Genomic DNA, 15,429 nt, shown 5'->3' with positions numbered 1-15,429 from the left:
ATGGATAAAGGAGGGACCGACCATTTTACGCATGAGCACTATGCGCTCATTGGACGTATTTCTTTACTGAGAAATGCCTAAATGTCTGTAATGGTGGTATCTATCTAACGACACGATTTGGATTCATTAAAATACGTAGTTTTATGCACATTGGAGCAACGTTTGATAAGAAACAACAAAGGTAAGGCACAATTTGTCAACATAGCTGACTTTTGCCACTGTATATTTTCTGATTTTGTGGCGTTGTTTTGCTACGTAACAGTTGCACCACCAGGATTCAATATCTCTGTACGCACACAGATCTTCTCCCTAAAAACAAGGACACTTTTTGTTTTTTCAGACTTTAGCCAATAAACAACCCTTTTTCCTATTTTTTGTCCATTTTTGCAAGTTTTTTTTGACACTTTCCTCCAATTTTTGTTCATTCTTAAACCATTTGACACTTTTCATCCTTTGATCGAAGTCAAAATTCATCAACACATTCCGTAATCAAAAATGCCCAAACAGACCAGTTTAGGATACATTTAGTGACGATAGGTATGTAAATTCTTTGGTAAGCCTATTTGCAAACATGTATATTTAAAAAAAACCTTTGAAAAATAAATCTCTGGGAGGGTGAAATGTCCAAAAACAGCTTCGAAATGGTCATACTTCAGTGCTAAAAGTCAACCATGACTGCCCTTTGCATCAACTCATTTTAGGAATTCTTACTCACAAACACTCAACTTCCAGTCTGCTTGTCTTTGCAGTTAGCCAATGTTATTATGAATGAACATTATCCGGCCATGCAGCCAGAATCCCGAGAGGAAGGCCAAGGAGACATGATGGGATTAACTGGAAAAGTCATTATTACTGCATTCAACAATGGGACAGACTTCATTTCATTGTGTGAGTGAATCTGGTTATTGTCTGCTTCAAATCTGTTTCAAATCTGTTTCAAATCTGTTTCAAATCTGTTTCAAATCTGTTTCAAATCTCACTCCTGAGATCAGTGAGTTCAAGAATATCAAATATATGCTCACACTTCAAGCACTAAAGTTGTCAAAATGATGAATTACAGACAACCTGATGGTCTTATACAGTGGTTCTCAAACTTGAATGTAAAGGACTACAACATTTTGCTAAAAATTCTGTTAAAAAACAACAATAAATCATAATGATGGAATGAATGAGTGATAACACACATTTTAAAGAATCTCATATTGTAAATAAGTGAAATTAAACTGGTAATAGTAAGTAGATTTCTCTCTTAGTGTGTGTGTGTGTGTGTTTGGTGTCATTTTGTGTATTTGGTTGTTTTTTATCTGTTCTTTTTATTATTCAGTAAATCTTTCCTCTTTTTTTGTGTATCTTTGTTGTTGTTTTTTGTGTGTTATTGGCTTTATTTAAATTATTCTCTCTCAGTGAGTGTGTTTTTTTGTGTCGTTTGTTGTTTGTTATGTCATTTTGTATGTTTCTCTGTTATTTTTGTGCATTTTGTAGTGATCTTGTGTATTTTTCTCTCATTTAGTGTGTCTTTGTTGTCGTTTTATGAATTGCTGGTTATATTCAGCTTGAAAATCACTTTTAATCCAAAAATAAACATTAGAAAACCCTATATTTTTAATACTTTGTTAATTTTCCCTCTCTCTCTAAAGTATCCCCTGTTGTGCCATTGTGTACCCGGGTACACATACCTCTATTTGCGAAACACTGGTACATATTACATCACAATTAAAACATGTATTTTTTTTTGTTAAGTTCTTTTCCATCACTACATCAGTCCATTTGCAGATAGACTAGCTGGCTTAAGTGCTGTTGAAATAATGAATTACCAGTGAATGACACCAGAACAAACGGCTAACCACCGGTGCCAGAGGAAGAAGAATGTAAGGTGTGATTTGTACTTCAGAACTCTTCTTGTGTTTTGATATCTGAGACCAATTTGTCTGTTATGATGGATTAGTGAAGCCATTAGACGTGAGGACAGGAATGTTTGGTGAGGTCATTAAAGTAGAAACAGATAGTTTAGCATTGGAGGAATAGCAACGTTTCCCTGGAGTACGGTCTACAGCAGTGTTTCTCAAATGGGGGTACGTGGATAGCACTACGGGGGTACTTGAGCAAGAGAGAAATAAATAAATGAAAGCATTAAAAATATTGGTTTATAATGTTTATCTTTAGTTAGAAGATATAATCATACTAAATATTACCAACAACTCACAGAACAACAAAAACACACAAAATAAGATGATATATAATAATCAATAATAAAAAGAACAAACAACAAAATATGACACCAAAAACACACATACAGAGAAAAATACTATCAACACACAAGATCACGACAAAATGCACAAAAATAAGAGAGAAACTTACAAAAAAACACAAAATAAAAGAAACATATTCTGAGTAATAAAAAGACGGGACAAACAATGACAAAATACACAAAATGACACAAAACATAATAATATAAATGATCTTCATTAGAATGTCAACTAAAATGTTCAGTGTTGGTCTCACATCAGGAGGGAGATGACCAGAAATCATTAAAACTATAGAAATAAATCTATTCAGGAGACACTAAATACTGTTTAGTTCCATTTATTTACAAAATGAGATTATTTGATAAATATCACTCATTAATTCCATCATTATGATCTATAGATGTTTTAAAATAGTTTTCTAAGCAAAATGTTGTAGTGGGATATAAGGGGGGATTTGGATTCAGAAATAAGAAAAATGTCTGAGAACCACTGACCTACACAATTAGTCTGTTTGTTCCACTTCTACAGAAATCATAAATAACTACACACAAATACAGATAACTAAACACACAATGCTAAATTAATCTTTAATAAATTAAGATTAAAAGTCTATTTAAGTAAAGTTAGACTAAGGTATTTACTCTCACAGAGCCCAACACATGCTGACAGATTGATTTATTGGTGAAGAAAGGAGGATTTATTGATTTTGGCTCAGGGACTGTTTTAACAGAAAATATATCGTAGATACTCTGAGGTCACCATCGGGTGTTTAGGATTAAGATAGATTAGGGTTTATAATTAGGGCTGGGCAATATATCGACATTCAAGTTATATTGAGTTTTCCATTTTGGAGATAAAGAAAATTACATTATTGCCTATATATATATTTACATATATATTGCATTTAAAATACTTTGTTTATGTATTTTGTTCTCCCATTGTGTATTTGTTCCCATTCATATATTGATATGTGTCAATGATTTGGTACCATCAACTGTCACAATATTTGTCTCACAAATAAATGAGAAAACGACTTTAAGGGAAATTGCCATAAAAAGAGGATGGGCCCCCAGGTCCCTAATCGAATTGTGCGAGGCATAATCGTAATCTACGTTGAATTACCTTTGAAACAATACATCACATGACTATGTTCCCAGAAATTTGAAAATAACCGGACATGGGGGGTGGACCCCGGGCCCAAATTCAAAAGAAGGGCTCCGAGCGTCTCACCAGTATTCATACAAAACTGTATTTCAATCTAACGAGAACTAACGATGGAGTAGTCATTTGAAAAATTGGGGCCCCCTGGTGCCCCCGTGACACGTATGGGGTAATGAGCCCCATTTACATATTGGTATGTGCCAATGATTCGTTACCACCAACTGTCGTAATATTTGACTTCTTCTTTTGGAGCCCCTTGGGGCCAAAAATCTAAATCTGGCTCGAGCGATGATACGTACACATCCAAAGATTATAGCTACCAAATTTCAGCCCAATCCATTCACAAATAACAGAGGAGTAGTGATTTTAACTAGTGTACACAACGGCAATAACAAGAAGAAGAACAAAGTGAGGGCGTTTTGAGTTCGGTCTGAAGAATGACATGATTTGAAACCCACGGTCTGTGTGTTGGTTACGGATCAAACAGTTGGTCAGTGACATGATGTGAGTGTGAGAACGAGAGATAAAGTCAGGAAGAGGAAGGGAGGAAAAACAGAGAGAAAAGACATTTTAAAATAGACCTTACATTGGTGACTTGTTATCTTTGAAACGTCTCAGAGGAACCCTTTAGAACTCACTAATTCCATTCAAACGCTTTATGTGTAGAACTCGTTTTTCAATCAGTTTTCCTGTGACCCCATGCTTTTAAACCTGGTTTATTGTCATCACACGTTTACCCTGAAAATAGACATAGTTACTTCTCTGTATACTTTATGTCCAAATCCCTTTAGATCAGTGGTTCTCAAACTGTTCATGTACCCCCTATTGTCCGACAACAACATTTTGCTGAGAAAACGATTCAAAAACATCTATAAATCATAATGACGGAATGAACGAGTGATAAGACATTTTAAATAATCTCATTTTGTAGAAATAAACAGTATTTATTGCAGTGGTTCCCAACCTTTTTTTTTGGCTCATGACCCCATTTTTATATGAAGTATTTTTGGCGACCACAAAGACGTTTTTTTTTTTCAAGTATTAGTTTTTGATCATGTTTGAGCTCAGATATTAATTATATATTTATATACATATATTGCATTTAAGTTGAACTAGATTTAGAAATACAATAAATAATAATGCTTCAAAAATCTATTTTATTTTTTCAGAAATTTCAGGCGACCCTATTTAAAGTCCAGGCGACCCCACATGAGTTCCCGACCCCAAGGTTGAAAAACACTGATTTTGTGGCTCCTGAATAGATTTATTTCTATAGTTTTTTTTAAATCATTTCCAGTCATCTCACACTTCATTTGTTCATTTTTCACATCACATACCCCTAGGGGTACACGTACCCCATTTGAGAAACACTGCTTTAGAGCATCTAATTTGTCCCGCAGCAAAAAGCAAAAAAAGTCAGAGAAATCATTAAACGTTGTGGACATTACCAACTAATTTAGTTGTAGATATCTCGATTTCTCCAAAATAATACACAAATTCAAAGAAACTCTACAATATTAGGACGGCTCACATTTTCTCTTAAACTTATATCACATGACAGCAGTCATTTTTAATCTTAAATTGTTAAAAGAACTCTACATTTTTCCCAAATCCTGCAATTTTCATCAAATTATTCCACAAAATGTTCCCAAATTAGATAAAAATCACTCACAAAATAGCACACACACACACACACACACACACACACACACACACACACACACACACACACACACACACACACACACACACACACACACACACACACACACACACACACACACACACACACACACACACACACACACACACACACACACACACACACACACACACACACACACACACACACACACACACACGTTGCATAACGTTTATTTTTCGTGGTACCTCTGTGTCTCTCTTAACAACCTGCGACGGATTATGTGTAAGACGCGCGCGAGAGATAACATGCGAAGGAGATGGATGGAGAGACACACACACACAGTATTTATAATAGAATAAAACTAAATGAGTAAAACAAAACAAAAAATAAACAATATTTATACAAAAAATACACCAAATGACTCCAGAATCACACTACAATGGCAACAAAAAACAATGATTTTACAAAAAATGCACAAAAAGACAACTGAAAGATAAAAAAAAAAAAAACACAATGATGACATTAAACCAGGAAAATTTCACCTACATTTTGCACCCGCAAATATACCCCTTATGCTCCCACATAAATGCATACTTCTGACGGGCACTGTACTAGTATTTATAAATGGAAATGCAAAGTAGAACATAATTATGACTAAATTGCTTATCTTCCCGCCTAAACCCTGTGACCGACTTAAGTTAAACTGTTCCGTATTTGGCCCCTGAAGTTTGAGACCCCTGCTTTATGTCATGTTAGCCTAAAACTGTCATGTTAGCCTTTATGCATTTACACTATTTAAATTATTACAAAAAAATCGAATGATTTTGCAAAGCCAGTAAACAGTAAATAAATAAAGCAGATAAACAGAGATTGTGGATCACTGTTGATACAAAGTGGTCTTTGTTAAGCTAGTTGTTGTTCACACATAAGGATGTGATACACATTCCAGTTGGTGGTTTCACACCGTGGTGGTGGTGGTGGTGGTGGTAATGTACGGGAAACACAAACACAGTTAGGAAACAAGCAAACATGTGAGAAAAGATGTAAAGAGTGTGAAATTCCAAACAATCTAAAAAGCACTTTTGCCAGAGAGTAAAACACATGAAGCACAAACTTCACTTAGTTTTGTATAAACACAGTTTGTTTTCCTGTAAATAGAGCTGAGGTTTCACCCAGTTTAAATGAGAACGGACCATTAGGGTCTGAGAGGGTGTGGTCACATAGCGCTGACCTGTAAAATGATGCATCTATTCTTAGCAGCCTAATGCATCCACTCCCTGGGGTTGTTTCTCCATCAATTACTTGATTTGTGGATCCGTTAAAAGGGTTCCCGTCAGAGAGCTTTAAATATTGATTCCCTGTGTTATAAACTTAACTGTGGGATATTTCTGTACGTTTCAGCCTTTAATCAAAACATTGCAATCAGTTAAAAGATTAGCATCTTTCTAAGTTTAAATCTGAACGTAATAAGAGTAAACCAATAAACCTGGAACTACGATGTTACATAGAGGAAAGAGGGGGAAGCTATGATCACGTTTCTAGGCAAGAAGGTTGTAGGTTCAGTTCCTCATTGTAAAAATAATATAAATAAAGTAATTATCTTTGACTACACAATAAATAAAAAAATCATACGTTCTTGGACGCCGGCGTCCAACTAAATTCTAAATCCTATCCTATATGTTTATGGACATTACAACTTCACCTTTCTGCATGTACGGTGCACATTTTAGGATATCCTCAGGTCTCAGAGTGAAGTATCAGGTATGAGGAAAAGCTCTCAGACCAAACAGACTCATGACTCAGCAAAACCTCTGTCAAATAAACATCCTCCAACCAAACGTCGTCACATGACACGGCCTCAGACTTCCAAACTTCAACGTTTCATTTAACTATGTATTTATTTATCAAACAATACATTGATATATCTTAACTTTTAAAAAACTTCAACTTACTTCGTTATGTGTAATTTTTGTTCCTTCAAAATAAAATGTCATGACGCGTATTAAGGCCGGAGGCTGGTGAGTCATATAACTTATTTTGAAGCCTGAGGCTGTGTCATTTGACGGCACTTGTTTTGATAAGGTAATACATGTAATATATATATATATATATATATATATATATATATATATACTGTATATGTTTCACTTTAGTCTTTTTCTCCTGTGAAGGACAGCACGTATGAGTGAGTTTGTGTTTATGGGAAAGTGTGGGTCAGGAGGCACTCAGAAATCCATCTCACTGTGCTTCTAATGCTGTTCTGAATTTAAAAAATAATATATATATATATATATCAATATAGGTGATATTCTAATTTACCATTTTGCCAAAACAGAAATTGTGATTGCCCAGGCCTATCAGTGGAGTTTTATGATAAATAAAAACAGCTTAAATGCTTCTGCTAAACCTGCATTGCATTACATGGCCTCGAATGAAAACCATGGAAAAACATAGAAAACCATGTTGAAAGTTCAATCAGTGTTTAAATTGCTAAAGGATAAATAAAATCACGAATGAATTCGTGAAACCTCTGTTTAGTTCCGTTCTCCATCTCCAATATTAAACATGACAAACAAACCCATTGTAAACCACTGGGTGACCTCCACTCACACAGGGGCATAAAGCTGTACTCGCCCACTATGTCATATATTAAAACACACACAGCTGTAGTGTATACTCATGTATGTTTGGAGCTTAGCTTAACGTGGTTTGGCACTGCCTCCTTTAATGATCCACAATCCTAGAAACCACTCTGTGGTCGTAACCAAAGAGAAACATCTGAATGTGTGGGCCTGTGCACATGGTCCTGGTCTGTGTATGAACATCTGAACGCGTCTGTAACAGTGAGCAATGATCAAATCCTTTATTATAAAATACACTGTAAGGGACTTTTACAATCATAGAATAACCTTAGAGAAATAAATATAATGAAAATTGGATTGGCTGAAGAAAATTAGGGGGGAAAAAACTACAAATAAAAAAACTAAAGTATGTGTTATGTTACTTCCAAGAACTAAAATCTGAAAATAAGTCAGAAATGTGAGAGACTTGGAAATGTTTCATGGGAATGAAAGTGACAGAAGGTTAAATCCAGACTGATTCAACACCACATGTGTGACTATAATAAACCGACAATCATTAGATCACATTAGTTAGTGTGTGGATTGATTCCCCTTATCGTATTTATCAGGAACCTGTCACACCCCAAGTTAGACAAACTCTGACAGATATAAATGAATTAAAATATCTAAAACATCCAACAATAAAACAATAAGAGCACTCACAGAACGCAAACCTCCCCCAGGTGCCAAATATTCTCTGGTGTCATAATCATTTACACTTTAAAGCAGTGTTTTTCAACCTTAGGGTCGGGACCACAATGTTGGGGTCACCAAAAATGTAAAGTAATTGGTAATGATAATAAATAAATAAACATTAGTGATATAAAAATGGGGTCATGACCAGAAAAAGGTTGTGAACCAGTGCTTTAAAGGCTTGGACCAAATGTCAATCCACATGATACAGTAGGTCCAAATGTATTGGTGCCCGATTTGTTTTCCTTTTTTTTTTTAAAACCGTTATGAAATGTGCAACCTGGATCTGATTCAGATGAAACTCAGTGGAATATTTCAAGAACCAAACAAAACAGAGTCAAATTTCATAAAGGTCGATAAATTACAAAAACAAGATGAGAATTTTTTGGCAATTATGCAAAATAGGGATTTTTGTATTGTTTTTAAACTGATCCATAATCAGTATATTGATCCAGATCTTCTCCATGGCTTAGAAAATAGGTGTATTTTATTTATTATTTGTATCTATTTATTTTTTAAATGTTGACAAAATCAGTTCCGTACTTTTGTCGTTATCCTGCTAACAGAAAAATAAACACGGGTGAAAATATGACCAATTTTGGCGGAGGCAATTATTTGAAAATGTGAGAGACCAACGTTGGTCTAAAAACATTTACAATAAAAAATATTTAAATTTCTCTGTTAACATTAATATGTTTTCTGGTAATATTGGGGGCAAAAATATTATTTTTCTACCCACTAATAATAATAATAATAATAAGACCGTCATCAACATCCACCGCCGAAGAAAAAAAAAAAACAACAAAAATGGAACAAGGGCAACAACTGCGGAAAAAATAAATGCGTGCTTCTCATTTTCGAACTCCATCAAGGTATTGATATTCTAGTAATAGTTTGAGAACCACTGCCGTAGGGCATATGTATACTTTCACTCAAGTAATTTTCTAATGGGGGACTTTCACTTTTACCAAAGTCATTTTGGGTTATTGTATTTGTACTTTTATGAAGTTATTATTTTTTTCAGGTACTTTCTACACCTCTGGTAATTGTTAATTAAAGTTTGACGTGGCTGCTAATGCTGCTTTTTCATTTTAATTATATTAACACCTTTAGCTTTGTGGAATAGTTTAAATTGCATTAGATTTTGAGTAAAATAAATTCCAAAGAACTGAACACAATGGTTTAAATGCAATTAAAAAGGTTTTTATCTTCTCCAGTGATAGTTTATCATCAGTTCATGACTCTGATTATGTGTTCTTGGCCTGCGTTTGGTTTGGTTTCAGATTAAATATCATGAGTCAGTTGTGGTTAATATTTAGCAAATGTATTTGAATAATGCTAGCATGCTTGTGGCTATAGATAATAAATAATAAATATGGGGTTAAAAGGACTGCAGAGGCCGATGGTGACCTGAGAGGGTGATGAATGAGAAAAAGCAGCTGAGGAAGTCCATGTTTCACTAATGTACCAACCACATCACATTTATGGGATACCATTCTCCAGAAAAAAGAAAAATGTACTTTTATTGTGTGATCAGACGATGTACAGATGTATCAGAGGTGGACAAAGTACTCATCTTTATTACCTAAGTGAAAGTACTGAAGTATTTGCATTGAAAAAATACCAAATACCATAACTGAAAAAATACCTAATACCATAACTGAAAATAAGAAAACGCTGATACACAACCATTTACATGTTTACAGTATGTAGTACAACTGAATAACACTGTTTGTTGTTTGATTAACTAGGTTTAGGTTTAATAAAACCACTTCAAACCCCATTATTTATAGAGAAAACAAAAAATGTTCAAAGGGCTCAACATTACAAACATAAAAGTAAGAAGTCGGAGGTTAATAAATCAGCTGCATTCATCTATTCTCCAAAAACTAACCAAAAACTAATGAAATTCTCAGCTAATCAGACTTCATATTGCCACAATTCAATTGCTGCTTTTGAAAACCTTAACGTTGTCCTAAAATGCTGTATAATTTCATAGCCATCAATGCTCAGGTGGACTATTTTTGTGCATTTTTTGTATAATTATTGTTTTTTGTTGCCATTGTAGTGTGATTCTGGAGTCATTTGGTGTATTTTGGTATCTTTTTTGGTGTAGTTTGTAGTTGGTGCTCATTCCAATCAGGCACCGTACCAAAATCCCTGAAAGTAGCTGCTGTTAAACCTCTGTTAAAAAGAGAACACTGGATGCCTCTATACTGGCTAACTATAGACCAATGAGAACCTTCCATTCATGGCCAAGATCATTGAGAAGGTGGTCTTCAACCAACTGAGTCAATTCTTAACATTCAACAAAATATTTGATAAATTTCAGTCAGGTTTTCGTTCTCATCACAGCACAGAAACTGATCTGATCAAAGTGATCAATGACATAAGGTTGAACACTGATTCAGGAAAAGTATCTGTTCTCATTCTATTGGATCTAAGTGCTGCATTTGACACTGTAGATCATACAATTTTGTTACACAGATTGCAAACATGGGTTGGACTAAATGGAAAAATAATGCAATGGTTTAAGTCATACTTGGAGGAGCGAAGCTATTTTGTAAGCATTGGAAACTTTGAATCTGACAGATTACCAATGTCCTGTGGGGTTCCTCAGGGATCTGTTCTTGGACCTCTTCTGTTTAGCATTTATATGCTTCCTTTAGGACAAATTTTACAGAACTGTAAGGTTGATTATCAGAGCTATGCAGATGACACACAACTATATCCATCACTGAACCCAGATGACTATGGTCCCATTGAGGTGTTGTGACTGTTTAGAAAAAGTAAACTGCTGGATGAGTGAAAACTTCCTTCAACTAAATCATGACAAAATGGAGGTGATTGTCTTTGGTAACAAGGAAAAGAGGACTGCTGTCAGCAAGTATCTGAGTCTGGATCTTTAGAAGCTAAAGACCAAGTCAAAAACCTTGGTGTTCTGATTGACTCAGATCTTACATTCAGCATCAGATCAAATCTATCACAAAAACATCTTCTACCACCTAAAGAACATCTCCAGAGTGAAAGGTTTAATGATTCAGAAAGATCAGGAGAAACTGGTCCATGCTTTTATCTCCAGCAGACTGGACTATTGTAATGGTCTTCATCAAACATCTACAGCTGGTTCAGAACGCTGCAGCTCAGGTCTGAACCAGAACAAAGAGGTCAGAACACATTAGTCCAGTTTTAAAGTCTTTACACTGGCTCCCAGTCAGCCTCAGAGGAGACTGTAAAGTTCTGCTGCTGGTTATAAATCTGTGAATGGGTTTGGTCCAGAATACATCAGTGACATGTTAGTCAGGTATGAACCCAGCAGGTCTCTCAGATCTATGGACACAGGTCAGATAGTGGAGCCCAGAGCTCACAGTAAACATGGTGATGCTGCTTTTAGTTGTTATGCTGCAAAGAAGTGGAACAAACTGCAGCAGAGCTGAAGTCAGCATCACATGTGAACATTTTTAAATCAAAGTTAAAGCAACTTTTTTTCTCTACTTCGTATGATTGAGAGAGAGATTTTTGGTCATGTTGATGATTTTAATTGATTTTACTGATGATTTTAATTGATTTTACTGATGATTTTAATTGATTTTACTGATGATTTTAAATGTTCTTATTGATTTTAAACAATTGAATGTTTTATTATGTAAAGCACATTGAGTTGCCTTGAGTATGAAATGCACTATACAAATAAATTTGCCTTGCCTTGCCTAGTTTTGTGCATTTCTGTTGTCATTTTGTGCGTTTTTCAAATAAATATTTAGTTTTGTGTATTTTGAGTCATTTTCATATTTTTGTAGTTTTTTGGTGTATATTTCTGTAATGTATGTTTTTTGGCATCATTTTGTATATTTTTGTGCATTTCTGTTGTCGTTTTGTATAAATATTGTTTCGGTTTTTTTTATTATTATTTTACTCATTTAGTATATTTTAATTATAAATACCTTACCAGTCGCTACCTCCATCTCCTCCGTGGGCTCTCTCTCACACGCATGCACACAATCCATCACAGGTTGTTGAGAGAAAAAGAACGGACCCGGAAGTGCTACAAAAAACATTGCAATACAAAAGTCGCAACTTTCTCTAAACGGCTCTGTGTGTGTTCAGCATGTACATCCTGGCACTCTCACACATACGGCTGATGTGCGTGCATGTACATCATAGCTGCTAGCATTACCTAGCCTTCAGCACAGCCACCGCCCACTGTCATGGAAACTATATAAATGTAGTGAAGTAAAAATACAATATTTGTCTTTTAAATGTACTGCAGTGAAAGTAAGAAGTAACCCCCAAAAATAATACTCAAGTAAAGTACATATACTTGAAAATACACCATAAGTACAATACTTAAGTACATTTATTTTTTGTTAGTGTTCAGTGTAAATCTAAGAGGTTTTACTGTTCAAAGTCAAAAAGCTACTTTAAATATTTTACAAGGGAAAAAAAAAAATCAGCAATTTGAAAATATAGTAATAAATAAATAAAGTAAAAATGTTGGTAACACAGTTGTCTGATATTTAACCCTAAAATTTACAGAGCCCCAAGTTGGAAAAAATACATTATAAAAATGCATAAATGTTTATTTTAAATGGGATCAGAAAAAAAGGATAGATTAAAAAAAAATCAAAGAGGAGCAGAAAGTTATTGAAAAGTAACAATATTTATTTAAAAAAAAAAAATAAATCATATTTAAAAGAAACGAGAGGTTTTACTGGTTACGAGTTTCTATAGCCTTAAAGTCAAATAGCTATACTTTAAATATTTTCCAGGTAAAAAATATGCAAATTTAAAATGTTTTGCAACCAAAAAAAAAAGTAAAAAGACAGGTAACATATTTTTAAGCTGATGATAAAAAGATAATATTGCAACCTCACCATAACTCAACATTCCAATCACTGCATGGAAATGTTTATTTATATTTTACTGATCTAAAGGATCTGTGCAGCAGTACATTTTAACTTTTTTTGTTTTTTTGGGGGTTTTTTTCCCCATTGTTGTCTCATCCAGATTTAATGCTAAACTTCACAGACCCCCAAAGATATGGTTCCCAGATGCTGGAGGTCCCTGGACCTGAGGGGGAGGAGCTAGTGCAGTGCCTGACTATAGTCTATTATAAAATCGAGTTATACATATTACATACATCTACAGCATCAGTGTTTGAGTCTTACCCTGGAGATGGTGAGGGGCATGTTGAAGTCCTTCCCCCCTTGCAGCCTAAAGCCCCAGGGGGCGGGGCTTAAGAGTGTCACACTGTAGTTGCTGCTCATGATTTCTCTGATGATTCCTGATGAAACGGTAAAAAGCTTCAAGATGATAATGATGATGAAGATGAGGAAGAAGAGGCTCCTGGTCAAATGTTGTTTGGAGATCTGAGGAATGATTATTGAGATTAAACAAGTCGGACAAAACTATAAAAGCCTGTTTCAGCCACTGAAAAAAATACAAAAAAATCACCATGGAAAGTCATAATTATGAGTTATTGAAGTCATACTGATGAGGAAAAAGTAATAATTATGAGAAAATACATCATAATTGAGAAAATCATTTTTTTTATATAAATTGGCAATGAAACATGCAAAAATGTGACTAATTTGGCAATAAAGATGTATTTATGAACTTCCACTATTTTCTAAACTATGAACCATGTTTTTAATTCTCAAAACTGAATAAACAGATAAAATATGTTTTGAATTAATTAGTATTGATTAGTAGTGTAATTAAGAATGGTAACAGTTTGTATCTCAATGATGACTCTCATAATACTGTAATGACCTTCATTCTCATAATTATGAATTTCATTCTTATAAATGACTTTTTATCTCATAATTAGGACTTTATTTCTCATAAATGACTATCTTATAATAGACTTTCATTCTCATAACTATGACTTTCTATCTCATGACATTTTATCTCATAACCAGGACTTTTTGTCTCATAATTATAACTTCATTCTCATTATTATGACTCTTTCTAATGATAATTATGACTTTTTTTTCATAATTATGACTTTATTTCTCATAAATGTAACTTGCTTTTTCACAATATGACTTTCTATCGCAAATTTATGACTTTATTTCTCATAAATGTAACGTGCTTTCTCACAATATGACTTTCTATCACATAATTATGACTTTATTTTTCATAATTATGAGTTTCAACACATAAGTATGACCTTCGGTGGTGATGTTTTTTATTCTTTATTAGTGGCGTCAACTGACTTCCATACAAAACACATGATTATAAAAATGCATAATGTATATTTTAATTGTGATACAAATAAAATAGAGAATAGACTGGAGAGTTGTTAAAAAAGTAACAATATATATTAGAAAATAATGAGATTAAACAAATGTTTAAGGAAGTATTGGTGCAGGTAATATATAGAAGCAGGAGAACATTAGTAGAAAATATATTTGACTACATGATAGCATGATATGAATACATAATCTGACTAGATTATAACTAAACACAAATACTGTGCGTGAGCTCCCTTCATAAAACTCAGCATATCAAGCACATACTTATAAAAGTATTGATATAAATTGTACCTTCTGAACTGGATTTCCACAGAAGAATAAAAAGCCTTTTTTGTCAGGACGGTTTAGTGTATTTCCTTTGGTCTAGTAAACACACAGTGTGTGTGTGAGAGAGGCAGAGAAAGATGCAATGCTCTTATATACCAGTTAATGACGGGTGTGTGTGTGTGTGTGTGTGTGGGGGGGGGGGGGGGGGGGGGGGGGCAGGAAGACTGCAGAGGTTATGTGGGAGGAGAGAAAGAGGAGGAGAAACAATCTGTGGGTGGAGTATAAAAGGGGGGGGGAATGAAGGAGATAATATGGAGGGGAGGGGCTAACACGGGGGGGGCTGTGATGGATAGAGGGGTGATGGTTGGGGATTATGGAAAATAGCGGGGGGGGGGGGGGCGGGTAGGGAGAGATATATGGGGGGGGGGGGGGGGTTTATCTTTCAGATATTTTGGGAACATGGGCTCATTGCAGCCGACGGCGTCATTTAACATTTAAAGCAGAGGTTCTAGAACTTTTTCTTGTTTATATCACTATTC

General features: G+C 34.6%; 1 protein-coding gene across 1 annotated transcript in view; it reads right to left on the bottom strand.

Annotated features, from left to right (window-relative positions):
* The window catches only part of LOC114469226 (PDZ and LIM domain protein 5-like), a 58,882-nt gene extending 43,828 nt beyond the window's left edge, over window positions 1-15,054 (bottom strand). Inside the window, exons 1-2 of the mRNA XM_028456501.1 lie at window positions 14,915-15,054; window positions 13,535-13,735 (exon numbers count right to left, since the gene is read on the bottom strand). Coding sequence (XP_028312302.1) covers window positions 13,535-13,633 — 99 coding nt within the window. The 5' untranslated portion in view covers window positions 13,634-13,735; window positions 14,915-15,054. The remainder of the gene's footprint in view (window positions 1-13,534; window positions 13,736-14,914) is intronic.
* Between the last annotated feature and the right edge of the window lie 375 nt (window positions 15,055-15,429).

This window comes from Gouania willdenowi, chromosome 9, assembly GCF_900634775.1.
Source record: "Gouania willdenowi chromosome 9, fGouWil2.1, whole genome shotgun sequence".
NCBI classification, from domain to species: domain Eukaryota; kingdom Metazoa; phylum Chordata; class Actinopteri; order Blenniiformes; family Gobiesocidae; genus Gouania; species Gouania willdenowi.
The sequence above is the reverse complement of the archived record's forward strand: the minus strand, read 5'-3'. Positions and strand labels throughout refer to the sequence as shown.